Raw genomic sequence first — 21,514 nt, 5'->3', positions numbered from 1 at the left:
AATAAAAGAATACATCATAGATCGAAAAGAATTTCCTACGAAGGAGAACTTTATATATCCGTTTGTCACCGACAATAAAGCCTTTATTCCTAAACTGGAAGAGTTAAAAATGTCGAAAAGTTCTGAAGTGTTTCGAAACCGAAAGGCAAAAAAGTCCAAATCGCGCGGCGTAGATTTGAATGAGTCGGACCCACAGCACAAAGGCAGTTCCCATTGTCGCACCTCAACATCTCTTTTCCCAAGGTGGTTTTTTTTTTTTTTTCCAAAAATTTTACTCATTATCTATAATAAATACTACATATAATTTCTTTGTCTAGTAAAAATAATGAAGAGATGAATTCAATTAATTTAAATAAATAAATAAAAATAAATATGATGTGTAGTGTATAGAAATAATAAATATCAAAATTGTTTGTTTAGATTTTGTGTAAAAAAAATATTTTGATTGATAAGTTTTGAGATATAAAAAATTTATGTATAGTTACTTTTGGATACTCTTTTTATATTTCACTAATGTGATCGGTTACATTATTTTTTTAATATAAAATAATTATTTTGACTAATCATATAAGTAGAATATTCAAAAATAACTGTATATAATGAAACTCTTTGAAATATATTTATTGAAACTTAAAATAATTTATTTCACTAAATAATTTATATTTTCTCGCCATAAGATAAATATTTTTTTTTAGTAATGAGAATAATTATTAAGTACTTTCGGCATAGAGAGTCATTGACAAGTGTTACTCATATCAAGTTAATTAAGATTTATATTTCTATAAATAATTTTAATTTAATAACACTTTATAATAGAATCAAAGTACTGAGTTATTCATATTCTAAAAGCATATAATAATTTATCTAACAATGCATAATTGAGGAGTGCAATTTAAAAGTTAGACTCAATAAATAATTCAACGTGAAGGTTTTAGATATACAAAAAGTAGTTTAATATTTAAAATTAGTTTAAAATTCATTCAATTTTTTATTTTTAAAATATTCACAAAATTCTTTTAGAAGTTAGAAACTTAGAACCAACGTGGCCTCGTGCTCTTGTCTGCCTTCCACTTCTCAGTGTATTCCCTTTTCACCAGGGGATTGTTTATTTGACTTATTATTTATTATTTAATTTTATATTCTACATCTTATAAAAAATAATTTTATATTTTATAAAAAAATGATAAATATGAAATATGAGGATGAAATATTCTGAAAATTCCATTAAAACGAACGAGGCCGACCTCTCTCTCTCTTGCGTTCCTTCCCACTTCCGAATGTCTTCCTCTTTCACCCTCGTTTTTGATTGAGACACATTAACAAGTCGACCATCCGACGTGGTAACAACCAACCACTGGTTACTTGCCACGTGTTCCCCGCCATGCCTTTAAAACTTTTCGCACCCGGGCTGTCTCCCCTCCTCTGCCTCTCTAGTCTCTCCTCCCCGAATTACCCAGAAATAGTTTACATAGCTAAACCAACCTAAAACCTCTCTCTCTCTCGTAACGATGCCTTTTTGCACGACTGGGACACAACCAGGCGGTGCAGACGCAGAGCTCAACGACAATGGAGTCAAAATCTTTTACAGAACCTACGGTCAGGGACCCACAAAGATCCTCCTCATAATAGGTCTCCCTTCAGATTCTATTTTCTCTTTTATATTGAAGTTTGAACTCTGAATTCCGATTATTCAACTAGGTTTTGGTTGAACTATCATTTTTCGGGCTCTTCATTTCAATGGCTTGAATCGCTTGATCGTCTACATTCCATTTCAGTTCAGAATTTAAAGTTTCAATATATATATATATATATATATATATATATATATATATATATAAATTCCGCGTTGTTTATGGTTTTTATGATGAATGGTCAGGATTGGCAGGGACCCACGATTCATGGGGTCCACAGATCAAGGGGCTAGTGGGAACCGATACGCCCAATGACGATGAAACGAGAACCGGCGATTGGAATTCAGATGACAATGAGAGTGGCAGTGGTATCCAGATATGTGCGTTTGACAACCGTGGAATGGGTCGGAGCTCCGTACCCACCAAAAAATCTGAATACACGTGAGTTTTTGTTTCAATTTCATGTAATTTGAACAACTAGTTTTTATATTTCTTCTCCGGGTTCTGTGAATTTTCTGTTTTTTATTGTAATGTTAAGTTTTGTTTGGCTCTATGGCACTGTACAAGCTGATTCTTTTTTTTTTTTTTAAAAAGAAACTTCGTGTATTTTTTGGGTTTCGTAGTGTTTTCCTTTCTAATGGTTTAATTTACGGATCGACGTTTGCGTTGTCGTGTGTGTGCTCGCGTGTGGTTGTATTAGTTTATTTTGATTAATTTGAATGTTCTACGTTGGGAGTATAATCTTCGTTCGGAAGAAACAAAAGCCTTTGCTTAAATGAGCTGACTTGCACAGTTAGGGTGATTTTCTCTCATCTTGAATTCAAAATCAAACGGGACAGTTGAATCAGATCAGAAGTTTTTTCTAACCAGAAAAAAAGTTACGAAAATACTTTAGCCACAAATGAATTACACAAAAGTAAACTCACAAACTGATTTGGCTTGATGTGTCATGTCAGATTGTAAAGTTATTGTTATTATAAATTAGATCTAACGGATTCTATGAAACCATATTAATTTGTAGGTTTATTTTGTATAATCTTTTTGTGTTTGTAGTACTCAAAAAAGTTTTCATTTTCTCTGTTGTGGAACGGCTCTTTTACTGAATGTTTCCTCTATAAACATAATGGCCTGTGATTGATTGCTGTGTGCAGAACAAAGATTATGGCGAAGGATGCAATTGCGATGTTGGATCATTTGGGGTGGGAAAGTGCCCATGTTTTTGGACATTCAATGGGTGAGTCAATGCCCCTGAGTGTGTTTAGACTTTGACTAGGTTTATATACAGGAAACTTTTACTGGTTTCGATGTAATACAAGAGATAAAAAGCTTGCGAATTTAGTAGTAATTTAGGCTTTGTTGAACACTGGCATTCAGCTTTAAGATTCTGGAAAATGGTTGAAGCAGGAAGACCTTCAAAATTGGGCAAATGGTTTATTCACTTGATGCTTTAGTAACATCAACCAGATTCACATGCATGAAAACTAATTTCTTTGATGGTTATGAATCAAATTCATTTTGAAGTTCTTTCTTTGTACCATCAAAACAGGAGCTATGATAGCTTGCAAGTTAGCAGCAATGGTGCCCGAAAGAGTGCTGTCATTGGCTTTACTTAATGTAACAGGTGGAGGCTTTGAATGTTTTCCGAAGGTATTGTATATCTTTTTGTGCCACTCAGCTAGACCATCTTCCATTCCTTTTTTTGCTGTAGAATAATGATATTATGTCTACCATTGAGTACACTTTGTTTCCCCTTAATTGAATATAGCTACCAACTTCGTGTTAAACGAATCTGGCCACACCCATATTTTTTTTTAATCTGAAAGCAGTGCATAAAGTTTAAGCTTTTCAGTTTACCGTTCAAAGAATATTGCATTTTAGTCCATGTTGGTTTCAAGCATATAGTTCATCCCTTGATCTACATCTTTTGTTAACATTTTCATTCATCTTCGAAGACTGCATTAAATGACTAGTTAAGGAGAGATTTTTCCCATATATCCCTTTTATGTTTACTCATGGCCACAATCCAACGTGGGTATGGAAACATTTGGCTTTTTACAGTGTAGTTTCTGGAACTAGTACTGCAACAGCATGATTTGATAATCATGTATGAGTGCATTCAGATGAAAGGCTGGTTTTGATTTAGAAATGAGATGAGATAATTTAAGATGAAAGATGAAAGTTGAAAAAAATATTGTTAGAATATTATTTTAGAATTTGAAAAAATTGAATTGAGATTTGAAAAAATTGAATTGTTTGTTATATTTTATGTGAGAATTTAAAAAAGTTGTAATGATGAGATGAAATGAAACACTTTTTGAATCTAAACGAGGCCGAAATCAGTTGCATCACTGTATTAATTTGTCTCGGAACCCGGAACCAAAGAATTAAGATATGTTTTAAATGTGAACCAAAACAGCTTTAGGAGATAAAATGTGCAGGGAGGAGCAGGATGGAAGAATGCTTGATTTTGGGAAGGCCTAGCAGATGCTCCCCTTCACTATATTTAAGTCTCCTGCAAGAGGGAGCAAAAATCAGTCATGCAAATCTTTCCAAAGTAACTTTTTTGGTAATTTGCCAAGATGTTGATATATACCAATTTTTAATAGTGTAGATGCGTAAGTTTTCTAGTCCTAAGGCATAACATTATTATAATACTTAACTACAAAGCTCTATCATATATATAATGTCAATTTTCATTGGTTCCAAATGTATTCTCTGTCAAATATTTAGTTACATAATCATCGGTATTGGTAAAAGCACAATTACGAACTTAAGATCTCATTTGGTTACACAAACTATTTCATTTTATCTAATCATTACAATTTTCTCAAACTTCCACACAAAATACAATAAACAGTTTAACTTTTTCAAATCTCAAAATAAAAATAATATTCTAATGATATTTTATTCAACTTTCAATTTTTATCTTGTATATATAACCAAACGAGGCCTGTGTAAGGTGCAAAAAGTGCACTTTTGAAGTGTTGGAAAAAAGGATAATTTTTTAATATAAAAATATATAAAATATCAGTTATTAAGAAAGACATGAAAACTAAAGGATTTCCCATGGACAGTGGACACCACATGACAACACCCCTACCGTGTACACTCTCTCTCTCACACACACACACACACCCACGACCCACCCTCATTTTCCTTTGGACTCTCCTGAAATCCATTAATTTTTTTTATCAAACACATTTGCTATTCAACCGCTATACATCCTCTCTCTCTCTCTCTCTCTCTCTCTCTCTCTCTCAAATTCCTCATCTTTCCAAATTTTTTTCCATTTGGACGCTTCTGATACCCCCCCATTCGTTATTTTTTTTAACCCACACTCTGTCTCTCTTTAATTTCAAAAATCATCTAACCTGACACATACCAACCCTTTAAAGTTTGCTCGTTATTCTTTCCCTGTTACCATTATTATATATCTGTCAAAAAAATCAAAATATGGATGTGTATAATAGTTGTTGAATCGTTTAACATTGATTTGTTGGCTGCCCAGAAATCCAATCCCGAATGGTATACATCTATATAATAACCAATTTCCCCATGTATTTTTTACATAATTTCTGAAGATCCTCATACAAAATGAATTTAAAAAAAAAAAAAACTACCAAATTGATGTCTTAGAATATCCAAGTTCAATTTTCTATCATTTGTCTTCCAGATTAGCAAGGATTGACATTTAATTCATCAAAAGCACCTCCATATCCATGAAAATATTGCATATATTACTCTAACAAATTGATTTAGAGGGACAAGTATATTTTTATCTATTTTAAACCTTTTTCTACTGTATTTTATGGATACTTTGATAATAATAATATACATTATTTTTAAAAATGTGCGCTTATCTTTAACCAGGAGCTAAGTATAACTGGCGCTTTCACCAAAACTGCATATGCTAATCTTCCTTGTACTGAATTTATGTTTTACTTTTAAGATAATGAAAGTGTAAACTAGTTTCTAGTATAAATTTTGCAAAGCATATGCTAATCGTCCTTGTCTTGAATTGATGAACGCCAAAAACATGGCATGGTTTACTAAGGACGGTAGCTCAAGTTGAGAATCCACAAGATGGTGTAGGGTTAAGCTGTGGAAAACCTTTATCATCCTTAGGTCACTTCAAGTTGGTCTCTTGACAATGGTATATCGACCATAATAGATTCAGGAGAAATCCGACATTTATGCTGGTGCAGAATGCGTAGTTATTATAAATTTATTGGAATAGTGAGACAGAACAACCTTGAAATCATTGAGGCTATGGTCTGTCTTACCGAAGGAAGGTGGGATTATGTTCATGAATGCTGATAAACAGCATTTTTTGGGGAAAAGCTAGTGGAGTTATGAAAGCAGAGGCAGAAAATGAAGAATTAAAGTGCAGCAATATTTGGGTAGCACCCCTTTTTTTTTTATTTTTTTTAGTAACATTGGGTATCTTGAATAATCCTGAAGGTGCACATGCCCTCAAGGAGTTTCTCACAATATGGGTAGCAGCTTTTTTGGGGTATTGTGAAGATAACTTAGTGTAGTAAGTTTCTGGAATTTAGTTGTAGAGAATTAGCTTTGTTTGTGATATAACTGAAGAACAAACATGCCGGGGAGGTGGGGAGGGCAAATTGAAGTTAAGGCTCATTTGGATAGTGACATGAGATAATATAAGATGGTTTTATATTAATTGAATAAAATATTATTAAAATATTATTTTTTATATTATTATTATTTTAAGATTTGAAAAAATTAAATTATTTATTATATTTTGTATGAAAATTTAAAAAAATTATAATGATAAGATGAGTTGAGAGTGTTAGATGGACAATGCTAGAGCCACCACTAGGGCTCCGCTGGCTCTAACATGTGCTTTTTTTTAGTTATTTTTTACATAGATTTTTTTAACACTTTTAAATATTTTTAAAAAATAAAATAAATTTAGAACATCATTAAAAAACACTTCCTTAATCAGAAAGTAAAAAAAAATCATTAAAAATTACTTCTTTAATCACAAAGTAAAATAAAAAATATTTTTTTTATCATTTTCTATTTTACTTTGTGATTAAAGAAATATTTTTTAATGATGTTGTGAATTTCTTTTATTTTTTCAAAATATTTAAAATTGTTAAAAGAATCTATATAAAAGAAAGAACTAAAAAAAAACACATACTAGAATCTAGCGAGAGCTCCCGGCGACTGTAGCATTATTCGTGCCGGATATCCTGATAAAAAGTAACTTCAGAGCCATAAATAATGGAAACCTCGCCAATGAATAGAATATATTATGTTCAAAAACACAATTTTGGCGATTAATTTATTCTTAGAAGGATGGTCAAAATAATTCTGTTTCTTGCAGCTCGATCGACAAACATTATCAATTGCAATCCGTTTCTTACGGGCCAAAACTCCCGAGCAACGAGCAGCTGTTGACTTGGACACCCACTACTCAAAGGTAGATGATACTCCCTATTCTGTACCCGGTTTTGCTATTATGTATTCTGGATAATGACTGAGGAACAAAACCCTTTTTATTTTGAACAGCGGGTAAAGCAATAAGAATTTGTCTAGGCTGCAGCTGATATCTTTGCAACTTTCCATATCAAAGAGTTCTCATCAACTTTAAATATTTAGTTGAAGGGCCATCTGGATATTAATTTTCAAATTTTGTATGCTCACTTATATTCTAAACTACAGATCCAATTTCAGTCTCTCTGTGCATATGATGCAGGAATATCTTGAGGAGTATGTTGGGCCAAACACAAGAAAAACAATTTTATATCAAGTAAGAAATGTTAATGCTCATCAATGTTGCATCTAGTAAGAAATTTTATGATTTATTAAAGGTGGCTAGCCTTTGCATTTTAATTTTATTTACAGATGGAAGTGGATACACTCACTTTCTCTACCATGATAAATTTGCAATAACATGTTGCTAATTTTGTTTTCAGTCGATTGTTTGATTTTCCTACTTTGTTGGACACATTATTGCAGTGAAAAACAGATTAGAGAGCAGAATTAAGCAAGGGTAAAATCAACTAATCTAATTGGCTAGATGTAGGCATCATCACTATTCTAATTGTCTGATGATTGTAGCATCATGTTTCCAAATGATGCTGAAATAGTTTCATGTGTCAAGTTACAAGTAATAAGTTTCCTTTATCCATTGTTGTACTTGTTTTCAACATCACATGTAGTGTTGACCTTAAACATCGGGTTGAAACCGGTAGGCAGGGTTTATCAGCTTCTGAACAGATTTATCTTTCAATAGCACATCAATCTTTACTAATTGACCCACTAATGTCTATGCAGGAATATGTAAGATGTATATCAGCAACTGGAATGCAGTCTAACAATGGTTTTGAGGGTCAAGTCAATGCTTGCTGGACACATAAAATGACACGATTGGAAATTGAACGGATCCATTCTGCTGGATTTCTTGTTTCAGTCATTCATGGCAGGTGTGCAGCCATATTCTCTGTATTAATTAGTCACATAAAATCTTTACTCAACCCCTTTTGTCATTGCACTCAAGCATAGTCGTACTTTCTCGGTTCTGAACCAAGATAACACATTCTCTTTTTATCAAGTAAATACCTTGCAAAATAAAGTTTCTGTAATTCTGAGCTCTAAATGAGATGGACTCTATAAATCTGTAACTTTAATCTTATTGATTTATGGTTTCCACTCAACACTACTCTCTGACTGTGTAGGCATGATATAATTGCTCAACTATATTATGCGCGGAGACTTGCAGAGAAGCTACAGCCTGTTGCTAGAATGATAGAACTTCATGGAGGTCATCTAGTGAGCCACGAGAGGACCGAAGAGGTATATTTCACATATGTAGGCAAGTTGACTATGATACAGCAGTTCATCCGATTATGATGTGTCCAGAAATCTAAGACAATAGTATTTCAGCGATCATCATACCAAATCTCAATGATTTGGAGATTTACTCCGCATGACTTGATTTGACTGTACTTGAAAAGGAAAAAGGAACCTTAATTACTTTACTTTTCCCCCAAAATTATAGGTCAATCAAGCACTTCTTGAACTGATAAAGGCATCAGAAGTGAAGATCAATCCTCACGAATGGACTAATTTGCCAAAGAAAACTTCTGGTAAGTATTTTACAATGATGACAACTATCTCTCCCCACCTCTTTCCCCCTTCCACTTGGGTTACATCAGGACTTTTAACTGTAGTTAAGAAGTCATTAGATAGCAATCATAGAGTACCAAGCTCCTTACTCCCATAAACACGTTCCCACATGTGGAGCTTTACATATTAGGGCAGACATGAATGCCAGTGGAAGCTTAGTGCTGTAACAATGCAAATAATCGTAGATGGCACTTAAGGGTACATCCAAATAAGGTGTTTTAGCCTTTGCTTGATAATATTTCAGATCAACTTAGCCTGAAATAGAACCTGATTTCATGATATTCAACTCTTTGTTGTGATAATTTATCTAACCAAGCTTGAAATATGGATTCTGAGTAGCAATTGTATTGATGAATCTAGGAACTAACAAAACTACACTGATTACCTAGATCATAGGAAAGTCAAATTAGTGACACTCACTGTACCACTCTAGAAACAAGGATGGCATTTTGATATATACTGTTCTTTTCTTCAGGGTGGATAGGAACAAGGATGGCGTTAATCAGAGTAAACATGGAGGGGGGAAGCAATGTCTCTTTCCCGTTTTACTTGCTATCACAGCTGCATATTTTTCTCTTATACCTCTTTGGTCTCTTTTTTATGGTATTCGAGTATGGAAGAAGGGCTCTAAAAGGTTTTAAAACAGTTAGAGTTGGACCTTCTTTGGCATTACCTAATGGTGAATGATCCCTTATTTCTTACTGGTAACTGCCTGTTCTTAAATTCCTCTCTCTTTGTTCCTGTCTAAAGTCACTAGTAAGAGAAGCTCAAAAGATTGATTTGTTCCCTTCTTTTGCAGGGTTTTATTGATTTGTCACCCTTCCTCATTACCATACCTACCAAGTAAAACAGGTTATGGATAGCACGATTCTGGAAATAACATTTGTAACAAGATGCAAGGACTCTGTACTCGGGAATCTACATTTTCAAAGCAGTTGGAGGCACAAAAAATGTTGGGAAATTGGGACCCCAAAATTTAGGCAGATCCCTCTCCCCATGTCTTCAATTCATTCTTCTTGCAAACGATTATGCTAACAAATCCCTCTGTATCTACAACATATTTTTTGAGTGAAATTTAAAAGCGAGAAGATTAATCACTCTCTTTGTTTCGAATCCTTCTGCTTCTTGACATACAAAATAGATTACAGTTTTTAGAATCTTTACAGCAGAACTGCAACTGATGGAACTTAAAACAAGTAACCTACATATTAAACTGTGCTTATCGAGGACAACAGAGAAATTTATAAAAATAAAAAAATAGAAGTGATTTGGTTCAGTATTTTGTTTTTATAGGCATGTTTGCGACAAATATATACAAAAGAGCCAACAGAGTTCTGTATGAAGAGTAGCAAAAACATGGTAAAGCCAGATATCAAGCACTTCCAGATACTATTTGATTCAGGCGATCTAATCACGACCTATAAGTTATGGTGGATCAAACCAATGATTCAGAATTTTGTGCGACAATAAACTTTTGTTTCGAAGAAAACAGTTGTGGAAAGGCCAACCCAAGACAAGAAAAATTCAACAAATTCCCATACACAAAGATAGTAATATCACAACAAAAATCACGAGAGAGAGAGAGAGAAAACTTGCCTGGCAATTCTTTCTGAAAGATGAAGGAACATCAATTCCATTGAAGCTGCTAGTGTGTTGTCTGCTGAGAAAAAGCAGCAAAAGTCTAAAGAAAGGTTGATAGAGAGAGAGAGAATCTATTGGTGGCGGTGAGAATCTATTGTCGATGTGAAATATACCGCGGGAATATGCCCACTGGATATTTGCACGCAAAACTCTGAAACAGGTTGCCTTTAAAGGGGTATTTTCTGATATTACGGAATAATAATAAAAAAATATTAAATAACAATAAATATTCTAAAAATATTTGAGATATTCCGTATCCAATCCTAAAACCTCGTCTTTTCTTACTGTCTTGGGGTCATTTCATTTGAAAATGAGAAATTTTGTTTGGAGTTTTAAGTAAGAGATTATGTCTGTAATTTTATTGATAAACGAAGTAAGAGGAAAAAAAATATTATTTTAAAAATAATATTATTAAAATTTTAATTTTTTTTAAACTTAACTATATGAGTTTACATGAATAGTCTTCATTTGGACATTGTATGTAGACTAACTCTTTAGAAATATTTTCGCGATAAGAAAAATGATACTTGTAGTAGTAATATGTAAGGATTGTGTAATCATTTTAAAATTTTAAAGTAAATATGATATTTATATGAAAAGAACTAATTTTTTAACAGTAAACTCTATTATTTTTTAAAAAAATTACGCGACGCTTTTGTAATTCACGACTATATATAGCATTATTCTGTTTGTATAAATTATAAATGTATAAGTTTTGAAAGTCTTTGGAAAGAATGCGGTTTTTTTATTAAAAAAAAAGAAGAAGAAGAAGAAGAAGAAGAAAATTTCACGATTCTTTTTTACGATGAAATTCACTTTTTTACAAATAAATTATGCAAAATTAATATATTTAGAGATTGTATATACCATTTTTCTTTTCTAAAACAACAGTCATAAATTCGTCTATGCCAATTCATTACAGTAACTTTCACCTCAATACGTATCAAAAGCAAGACTCATAATTTAATGAATAATGATAGGCTTACTACTTTCTACTACTTATTTATTACTCATTTTATTTTTTTAATTTTTTTTTACTTAATGGTTAAAAAAATGAGTATTAGTGAAGTGGTATATTTTTTAATTTTTTCTTAATAATTAAGAATGTCAAATAAATACTTGAAAGAAAATAATAAGAAAATTAAATTTTCAAATACACTATAGAATAGTAAAAGAGTGATAGGAGATTAGTTAACCTATCATTATCCTAATTTAAAAGGATTTTTTTTTTTTTTTTTTTTTTAAGGAACTAAGAATGATGGCCGCTTAGAGCACTCTTGTTGGCTTGGCAAAATTTATTCCAGTTTGGCTAATGTGCTACTTTTTGCCTTATGCCTAATCATTCAAAACTTGGACTTTAGATTGAATTAGTTATCTTACTCTTCATAATAATAAAATAATATTATTCTTTAAAATTTTTGTATATAATTTTTAATGCATCATTTAATTATTTTTAAAATACTTTTATTTTAATTTTCATAATTTCCAACAATCTCTATGTCAAAACGCATAAAATCCACCTATCAACCTAAAGTAACTTCATAATCTATCAAACAAAAATTTATCAAAAGTTCATACATTTCATAATCTGTCAAACAAAAGTTTATCAAAAGTTCATATATTTCCAACTCCTACATAAGTTCATACATTTTCATCTATCAACCTAATACATAATCTGTCAAATTGAATTTTTGTCAAAAGTTCATAAATTTCCAGCTACTGCATAAGTTCATACACATGTATCAAAAGTTTATACATTTTCATCTATCAACCTAATATATAATCTGTCAAACAAAAGTTTATTAAAAGTTCATACATTTCTAGCTACTACATTATTTGTCCAGCCACTACATAATCTGTCCAGCCATCAAAAGTTCATTTCTATCCAACCAAGTATAATTTCATCAAAACAACAAAACAAAGTTGGTGGATCAAAACAGTAACACAAAGTAGGTGGATCAATGAGTTACCCCAGCCACTTTATTAATACATTCTCCACCACTTTTGCAAAAGTGTGATGAAACATAATGCTGGACATTACTTTCTAATATTAGCTTTTCCACTGACTTGTATTAATTGAAAATAGTATTGGTGGTGGCAGAATACAATATTTCAAATTCTGTTTTGTTGGTTCAAAACAATATTAGCTTGGTGTATGTGAAAAAGCGTGCGCGCACACACGCTCACAATAACACGTGCATGTAAAAGCACACACAGACAAACATACAAGGTTTTAAATCTGTCTTGAATTAGTTAAAAGTTTTTTGTGGCACACACGAAAAGTTTATTTTCAAAACAAAAAATACAAAGTCTACTACAAAAACCTTTAACTAATTCATGACACAAAATACAAAATAACCCATCAGGAATAACACAAGAAAAGAAAAACCAAACTATTAAAGCATATACACATACAGGATACATAAAATTGAATTTTTAAGCTCTCCCTCTTTTCACATATATACAACAAGTCTGTCTATATGTGGTTTCATGCGGGCAGGCATGAAGATGCATGCTCTCTCTTTTCTTTTTTGTTTTCATATTTTTTGAATGAACTTAATTCTTGGTTCCCTCGCAATACTTAGATTTTCACTCTAGTTATTCTAGGAGGAACAATAGGACTTCTATGGTAAAGGTAATGGCTACAATGTCAGCTACCATGTTCAAACAAACAAAATCAAGAAATCTCCATCAAAATCAAGAAGTTCCCGTTTTTCCTCTCTTACTATTTTTTCAAAAAAAAAAAAAATAATAACCATGCTCAACAATAAGAAATCAATCAAGAAGTCCCCATCAAATCACAAGTAAAAAAAATAACCATGCTCAACAGTAAGAAAATAACTATTGGTCTTAGTGTCAATTGTTCAGAGGTGGAGGCCTTATTTGTTAAGTCAGTCTTTTGTTGTTAAGATTGACCACCAGAGTTTATAATACGTGTTAGAGAGAATAGGTACTCCTATGCACCAGAGATGGATAACGAAGCTACTGAGATATGACTATATTGTGGAGTATAAAAAAGAGTAGGAGAATAGGGTGGCAGATGCTTTGTCAAGACATTTTGAAGAATCTAGATTTGAGGGATCGGATCCTTATTTCTTATCTCTTTTTCTACTCTCAATTGGTTGACTGGATTAAAGCACAATTATGCTAAGGATTCTAAGCTATAGGAACTTTTTAAGAAGGTGAATGATGGTCAAGGCTCTTTGAGGTTTATTGTAAAAGGGGACTTACTATTCTATAAAGGCATGTTGTATGTGCCTAATGATCATCATTTTATCAACAAACTACTACACTTGTTACATAGTAGTCCAGAAGGAGGTCATTCTGATGTTGATAAAACCTTGTATAGGGTTAGGAGAAATTTTTTCTGGCCAAGAATTAAGAAGGCATAAAGGAATTTATACGGGGTTGTGATGTTTGTCAGAGAATTAAGGTTGAACAATCTTTACCCACTGGATTGCTTCAACCTCCATCATGTATAGTGTTGCCTACAACAATCTTTTCATCAGCAACTACATGGATTGCTTGTTTGAGTTGAAGTATAGTGTTGCCTGAAACTATTACGACATGTTTTGAGTTGAAGTTACAAATAATTCAACTTCATGTAAAGGATAAGGCAAAACTTTTTTTAAGAGAGAAGATCCTTACATGCATGTAAATGATTTTCTTGAAATTTGTGCTATATTTAGGTTCCAAAACTTCATCGATGAGTCAATTCGACTACGCTTGTTTCATTTCTCTTTAAAGGATAAGGCAAAGACATGGCTTAACTCTCTGCCTTTTAGATCTATCACTTTTTGGGATATTCTTGTCACAAAATTTCTCTCTAAATCTTTCCCAATGTAAAAAACTGATGCTTTGAGGAGAGAGATTGCTGATTTTTATCAAGAAGAAAATGAAAAATCATATGAGTGTTGAGAGAGATTTAAGGACCTATTCTAAAGTGTCCCTACCGTGGTTTTGATACATGGAGACTGGTGCAATATTTTTTATAATGGTTTAACTCAGACAAACTGTAACATGATTGAGTCAATAAATGGTAGTGGATTTTTAAATTTAATGGATGATGTGGCATTTAAATTTCTTGAAAATTTGTCTTAAAGCTCCCAACAATGAGACTTTTCTAATCGTAGAGAGAGATAATCCCATCCTATCACATACAGTCAAGAAAGGAGGTTTGTATAAATTAAATGAAGATTATGATATTAAGGTCAGATTAGACAATCTCACTTGTAAGGTAGAAGTTTTGACTCTAAGTAAAACCTTGAATTCTAACAATTAAGTTCAGGATGAAATATGTTTTTCTGTACTAGTCCCATGCATATGACACAAACATATCCTTCCCCATAGTGCTATGCTGAGCAAGCAAATGCACTAATTAATTTTAGGAAGCCGTTTGCTAATCCTTTTTTATAGACATTCAGTCCTAAGTGGCGGTATCATTCTAATTTTTTCTAGAGGCAGAATCAACCTCCCATGAATTTAGGTGGACCTAAGATGTAGCAACAAAGTCAATTCTATCCACCTAACATTCCTCAAAGTTCATGATTCTAGTCCTTCTAAGTCTGTTAAGAAACTTGTTCCTAGAGACCCATTTTCTAAGAGGTTGGCAAATCCTCGGAAAAATGCTAAATTTGATGATATTTTGGAGATGTTTAAGCAAGTACAAATTAATAATATACCCTTCCTTGATACAATTCAGCAACTACCTTCTTATGCAAAGTTTCTAAAGGATCTTATTACAGTAAAAAGAAAAACCAATATTCCAAAAAGACATTTTTTATTGAGCAGGCTAGTTCTGTTATTCAGAGTAAACATCTAGTCAACTACAAGGACCCTAGATCTCCTACAATTTCATTGTGAATCATCACATTGAGAAAGCTTTGTTAGATTTGGGATCGAGTGTGAATTTACTACAATATTCTGTATATTCACAGTTAGGCTTAGGGGAGCTAAAATCCACTCAAATGACATTTTAGTTAAGTAATAAGTTTGTTAACATTCCCAAAGGTATTGTCAAGGATGTCTTAATCAAAGTCTACTCATTCAACTTTCCAGTGGATTTTGTGGTATTAGACACTGAGCCCACTCAAAATGTTAGTACACAAATTCATATTATTTTGGGCCACCCTTTCTTAGCCACATCTAATACTTTAATTAATTGTCGAAGTAGTGTCATAAAAATTTCCTTTGGGAACATGATTGTTGAGTTTTATATTTTCCACATAAGCAAGCAAATACCAGATGATGAAGATGTTTGTGAGGTCAATATAATTGAGAGTCTTGTTCAAGACACTTTTGTACAAGCAAGTTGTGAAGACCCTTTAGAATCTTGTCTTACTCGTTTTGGGTGCAATTTTAATATGGAGCAATCAATTGAAGATGTCAATTCCTTGTTAGATTCAGTCCCTTCTTTGAGCACCACAAGTGGCAACAAAAAGTGGTCTATCTTTCTCTATCTTCCAAACGACCGCTTCCATCTAATGTAGATCTCCCAAAGTTAGAGTTAAAGATATTGAACGAAACTCACAAATATGTGTTTTTAGGTTCTTCTTAGATCTTAGCAGTCGTTATAGCTTCAGAGTTAGATGACTCTAGGGAGCGTTATTTGATAAGTATACTTAAAGAACACAAGGAAGCTATAGGTTGGACAATTGCTGATGTTAAGGGTATTAGTCCATTAGTGATTATGCATAGAATTCACTTAGAAGATGTTAAAACTTCTCATGAATCACAAAGATGTGTAAGATTTGTCGTGCAAGAGGTGGTGAGAGCTGAAGTGTTAAAGCTTATGGATGTGGGTATCATTTACCCAGTCTTTGATAGCAAATGAGTGAGTCTAGTACAAGTTGTGCCAAAGAACTCAAGCATAATAGTGGTCAAGAATAAAGTTGATGAGCTAGTTCCTACTCAAGTGCAAACAAGATGGAGAGTGACTATCGCAAGTTGAATCCCATGAAAATGAAAGATCATTTTTGTAACAACCCATCAGAAATTCAGTAGATGAATTTCTTTGAGCTTTAGGAATGTCATGAAAACTCCGGAAAGGTCTCACGAATTGAGCAATCATGTAGGTTTTAATCTGTTAGCACAGTTAGTTTCTTACCCACTTCGGTGTTAGAAATACGATTTTATTTGTTTAAGGTACTTAGGAGTGTGAGAATGAGAGACAGTTTGAGCCCTTAGTCTCAGATGAATATTTAAGATTTTACGGGGCAATAAAATGATTTTCGTTTTTCAAACAATAGTTGTTCGAAAACTGTTTCGATTTATTCAAGACACTTAGGAGTTGAAACTCGTGAAATGAATTGCACTCTTAGTTTCATAAGATTATTTATGATTTTATGGTGTAAAGTTATTTTCATAATTTTTGGAGTGAATAGTAACTTATGTGAGTCATTTTCAGATCACATAGTGGAATGTTAAAATCAATCTAAAGAAGTTTTATTTGGACACATGACAATATCTTTGTCACACTTAGTGAATACCATAGGATACTTGGTACCAATAGGAATTATGAGATGGCAATATGAGGGAAATGAAGGAAAATCAAGTTTTGTGATCATACCACTTAAGCCAAACATTATTCCATCCGACTATTCATTTTTGTGTCAAACTAAAGAGGATTTAAACCCTAGTGAAATCCAAAATATTTGAGATCCAATTGAAACTCCAAAAATCTGGTAAAAATAAAAAAACCTAAATAGTTTCTCAAACCCTAAATGAAGCCAGTTTTAGTTTAGTGTTTAATCATTTGATAAAATCACTTTTACATGCTATTAACAATTCAAATTCATATCATTACACCCTTATCCACTCTTCTATGCCATAGTATTTTCATTGCGGCAAAATAAATTGGATTTGGGCTTGTTAGAAACTAAAACCCCAAACGAGGCCCAATTAGTTTAAGCCCACAAAAAAACTCCACTTATGCAAGGATTCTTAACTCTTGAGAAGTTTTCCCACTACCATGAGTGTACTTTCACTACACATGTCAATCCCAAATAGGGGTTCATGGGAGGGCGATCAACCACCTCACCACCCCATCACACGATAACTTCAAGGCAGAAAACTGTGTGATGTAGCCCATGGTTTTGGCTGACAACACATCACCAAATGGTCACCCTCACATCCCCTCTCAAACTCTCCACTAGTATATGAGTCGTCCATGGCTTTTTCCTTAGGATTTTTTCACTTCTGAATCACTTTCTTGGAAAGAACTCAAGGAGAGAGTTCATACATCATTTCTGGCCTTTCTTGTTTGAATTTTTAAAAACCTTTGGAAGTAGATTCTCACAAAATTTTCTTCATATAAGTTGTTACTATTTGAGTCTAGTTTCCATTGGGATATTTTTTATATGATTTTTCAGAAATTTTTGGTTAGTGAAAAGTCATGTACCAACAACGACGGTCAAACCATAGTGGGTGCATATACCCATGGTGTGATGCGTATGTGAACGTACTCACAGTTGGTACAAATACATGTGATGTGGTATTGGCAATGACACATGACTCAAGGGGACCCATGTAGCATCCACAGTTCATGTTTAATTAATCAATTATTATGAGAACTAGATTCCAAGTTCATGTTCAGTTTCAAGTTTAGTTCAGTTTTAATTCACATCATGTTTATTTCACGTTCATTTCAGCTCGAGTCAGTTCAGTCCATGTAATCTCATGTCATGTTAATTGCCAAGTCACGTCATGTTCACGTTAGCATTCATGTTTTTATTGTCATACATGTATCTGTATGCTGCTAGTTAAGTAAATTGTTAACTTGCTGAGATTTGTTGTAACTCTCATCTTTGTGGTGAGACTTTAGAAAATGATTTTAGAAAAACGAGACGGGAATTAATGAACTTTTAAAACTTTTTCTTTCCCTTCTCAGGATATAAAAGATTCTACAGTTAAAATTTAAAACTTGCATTTATAAATCTAAGAGAGAGTTTTGCTGCAGAACTCATTAAATAAAAATTTAAGTTCTTTTACAAAAATAAGATTTCATATGTTACACAAAATGTTTAGGCTTCCGTCACGTTTTCATTGAGCCATGTATGTCCCAATACTTCGTCCTCATTTCATTCCTAGGTGCATTTTTTCCAAAGTATTTCTAGAATAGACTTATTTAATCCATATGGTGAAAGTGTAGTAAAATTGTGGGGATTGCCAAAAACAGAAGTAGAAAAAGATGATAAAAAAGATCAAATAAAAATAAATCCAAAAAAAAAAAAAAAGAGATGGTCAAAATGAAGAAGTGTACCAAAGAAAGAAAGAAAGAAATATATAGTGCTTCTTGAAAATGTTGGAAAAATGAATGAAATAAAAATGTCAAAGAGAGTTTAAAGTCCAATTATTCTTGTAAACACTTCTTATTTTTACAACTACACACATATTATATATTTCCTTTCTTTTACCCTAGATTACGTGCCAATAAAGTCCTTATTTGATTTTGAAGATTGCATAATTTAGATATTGACATGACTATATAATAAAATGTGATATAAATTCTATCATGGGCATCCTTTCACGAGACTTTAAAATTTTCTTGCTAAGCATTTCTTCTAATAATTTATATGTGAAATATTTGATTTTGATTATATGATTCCGCTCACATATTATATTGTTAAGAGTGTTATAACTCATTCAAAGTGATTTCATTTGTTGAGCGTACACCCTAGCAATACTTGAGTTGAATCATACTTTCATATAGAAATTTAAGTCACATCATCCAAAACCAAGGGGTATTTTTTTATTGGCTAAAACTTTCACTCACAGTGAATATTGAATGCATGTGAAATTTCTTTAGTATTTATAGTGTTTTTACCTTTTATCAAAACTTAACTAAAAAAATGAAAAAAAAAATTAACCTTTTTAGCTTTAGTTTTTAGTTGCTTTAATTACTAGAGACTAGCAATAAGCTTATCGGAGAGTATGATGATAGTCAAATTTTGTATAATTTTACTATTTTAAATAAAACATTATCACAACTATGTAGTATTATTTTTTTATATTTTTATTAGTCTTAAAATACTTATTTTTTTTACATTTTTAATAATAAGAAATATTTCCACCATAGTGAAAATCATTTCGAGAGTGTGTTGATTTCTTGTAATTTGTCAAAATGAAGGAACCACGAATAATACAAATTTTTATTTTGTTTTAGAAACATTTTTGTCCATGCTTGCTGGTAATCATAATAATCATAATAAGGTGGATCAGAAAATCATGAAGAGAATTAGATTCTCCTTTAATATATTCAATATCAAAATAAAAAATACTTAAAATAGCTTGCCATCTTGAAAATATTTATTTAGCAGCCAGGTTTTTCACATCTAGACACTAGAACAATACAAAACAATGATTCTAATAATACATGAACAGTATCAGCCGACACTAAAGATTTGAAAAAATTAGCCGAAACAATGTTACAGATTTCAGATAGTGACAATAAAGAAGAAGCACATCATCTCGCCAAATTATCTCCATTACAGCAACCCGCCTTATCACCAGCCCATCAGCCTCTCCTTCTCAACAGGCCTCTCATTCTCAGGGCAACCAAGCCGCCCATTTTTCTGGACAATAATCTGACATGAATAATAATCTTCTGTGGAGATAATATTCCTGACAACTTCCATCTGTCATGCTAACAAATTGATAAAGTAGTAATCTTCTGGAATCACATAATCTGAGGACCATCTTACAATTCATTTTCACCATTAGCCTCTCCAAAATTATCAAACCAATTCTATTAATATTACTGATTATATCACCATATGTGAGATTATGAAAGTCAATAGTACCTATTTTTTTTTCTTTTATAAAGTAAGAATTCTCAAATGATTTCTTAAACTTTTAATTCTGTTTCTAAGGAAGTTGCAGTCAATTTCATATAATTTTATTGCTGCCTGTCTACTCTGATATACATGATATTTAGACATCATTAATGTATAATCTTGTCTCATCAATTGTTGTTTTCTCTTAAGATTATTTATATTATTTATCAAGATTTCTAATTCAAGTTTTAAATTATATTCTAGACATTTTAACTCATATAAATCACGAAAATCAGTACTATGAGCATAATAATTATCCATCATAAAATATATAATTCAAAGTTAAATAAAAACAAAAATAGCAATATAAAAGGCAAAATAATAAAATATAACAATATGTATCGAATAAAATATATACTTCGACTTTCGTGTGTTAAAACTTTGGCTCGTAAACACAAAAGTACTGTACGCGCTTTTTTAAAAAGATTAGGTTCGGAATTATTCGAAGAATTCTTCACCGAGGAAGAAGAGTTTCTTTCTTTAATCTTCCCAAGAACTTCTTTTAGTTTGCGGAGGTTATATAGAGGGCGAATTTGGTATTTAGATATTTTAAGTTCTTTTTGTACATTCATTTGTAATTCTTCGATTCTTCGTGGCCGACCTTCTATTAGTAATTTTGGAAATCCCATATGGATTATGACCTGAATCAGATCGATTCTTTTTTGAATCTCTATACATGCAATTCCCTCAACACCAGAGGATATTCTAATAATTTGTTATGTATGGATGATGAGATTCCATTGATACAGAGCCAATTCCAATAGACTTATTGGAGGGTCCCATTGGCGTGCATCCAGTAGGAATTGAACCTACGAATTCGCCAATTATGAGTTGGGCGCTTTAACCATTCAGCCATGGATGCTCAGCGGGGAATAATTACCAATGGCTCTGTTACCAAAGGCGTATATCCCAAGTAATATTAATAGATAATAATAGCAATAATATTAATAAGAATAATAGGCAGTATAACCAGCCATATGCATGATAGCAGATAGAGTAGGCAGTATAACGAACCATATGCATGAGGAAGTAAATAATATAAAAAATATATACAGAATAAACTTCTTCATTAAAAACATAATATTTACAAGGAGACTAATTCTCAAAAGAGTTGCAAGCAGAAGACATGAAGGAAGAAAGATTTACAAAGTGAGAAGGACTAGAATGAAGTAGTTTGGGTGAGAGAGGAAGAGGCTTCAGATGGGAATTATGAATGCCCTTCTTCCGTCGCGAACTTCTTTATATAGACAC

The 21,514-nt window shown here is 32.3% G+C and overlaps 1 protein-coding gene and 1 non-coding gene across 3 annotated transcripts; one reads left to right on the top strand and one right to left on the bottom strand.

Moving 5' to 3' along the window:
• The first annotated feature begins 1,309 nt into the window (after positions 1-1,309).
• LOC108994089 (putative aminoacrylate hydrolase RutD) lies at positions 1,310-10,543 on the top strand. 2 transcript variants are annotated; one of them, XM_035684856.1, is made up of 12 exons: positions 1,310-1,629; positions 1,877-2,072; positions 2,783-2,865; positions 3,178-3,278; positions 6,985-7,080; positions 7,170-7,172; positions 7,357-7,410; positions 7,938-8,086; positions 8,339-8,456; positions 8,662-8,749; positions 9,265-9,493; positions 9,589-10,543. In XM_035684856.1, exons 1-11 carry the CDS (start codon positions 1,509-1,511, stop codon positions 9,474-9,476), a joined length of 1,221 nt encoding a protein of 406 aa, XP_035540749.1. In that variant the 5' UTR covers positions 1,310-1,508; the 3' UTR covers positions 9,477-9,493; positions 9,589-10,543. The 2 variants fall into 2 exon arrangements, with proteins under 2 accessions (XP_035540749.1, XP_018824727.1); XM_018969182.2 differs by lacking the exon at positions 7,170-7,172 and having other exon boundaries at positions 1,311-1,629.
• Positions 10,544-21,051: 10,508 nt separating this feature from the next.
• On the bottom strand, positions 21,052-21,125 carry TRNAM-CAU. The gene has a single exon. It is a non-coding gene; the product is annotated as a tRNA-Met (tRNA).
• Between the last annotated feature and the right edge of the window lie 389 nt (positions 21,126-21,514).

Source organism: Juglans regia, chromosome 13 (assembly GCF_001411555.2).
Source record: "Juglans regia cultivar Chandler chromosome 13, Walnut 2.0, whole genome shotgun sequence".
NCBI lineage: Eukaryota > Viridiplantae > Streptophyta > Magnoliopsida > Fagales > Juglandaceae > Juglans > Juglans regia.
Note: the sequence above shows the minus strand (reverse complement) of the source record. Positions and strands in the feature narration are given on the sequence as shown.

Bases quoted from the DNA above. Each gene is read 5' to 3' on its own strand.
- LOC108994089 (XM_035684856.1), top strand. From the start codon at position 1,509: ATGCCTTTTTGCACGACTGGGACACAACCAGGCGGTGCAGACGCAGAG. The intron at 1,630-1,876 runs GTCTCCCTTCAG...ATGAATGGTCAG, and splicing joins AAAGATCCTCCTCATAATAG to GATTGGCAGGGACCCACGAT. The intron at 8,457-8,661 runs GTATATTTCACA...CCAAAATTATAG, and splicing joins GCCACGAGAGGACCGAAGAG to GTCAATCAAGCACTTCTTGA.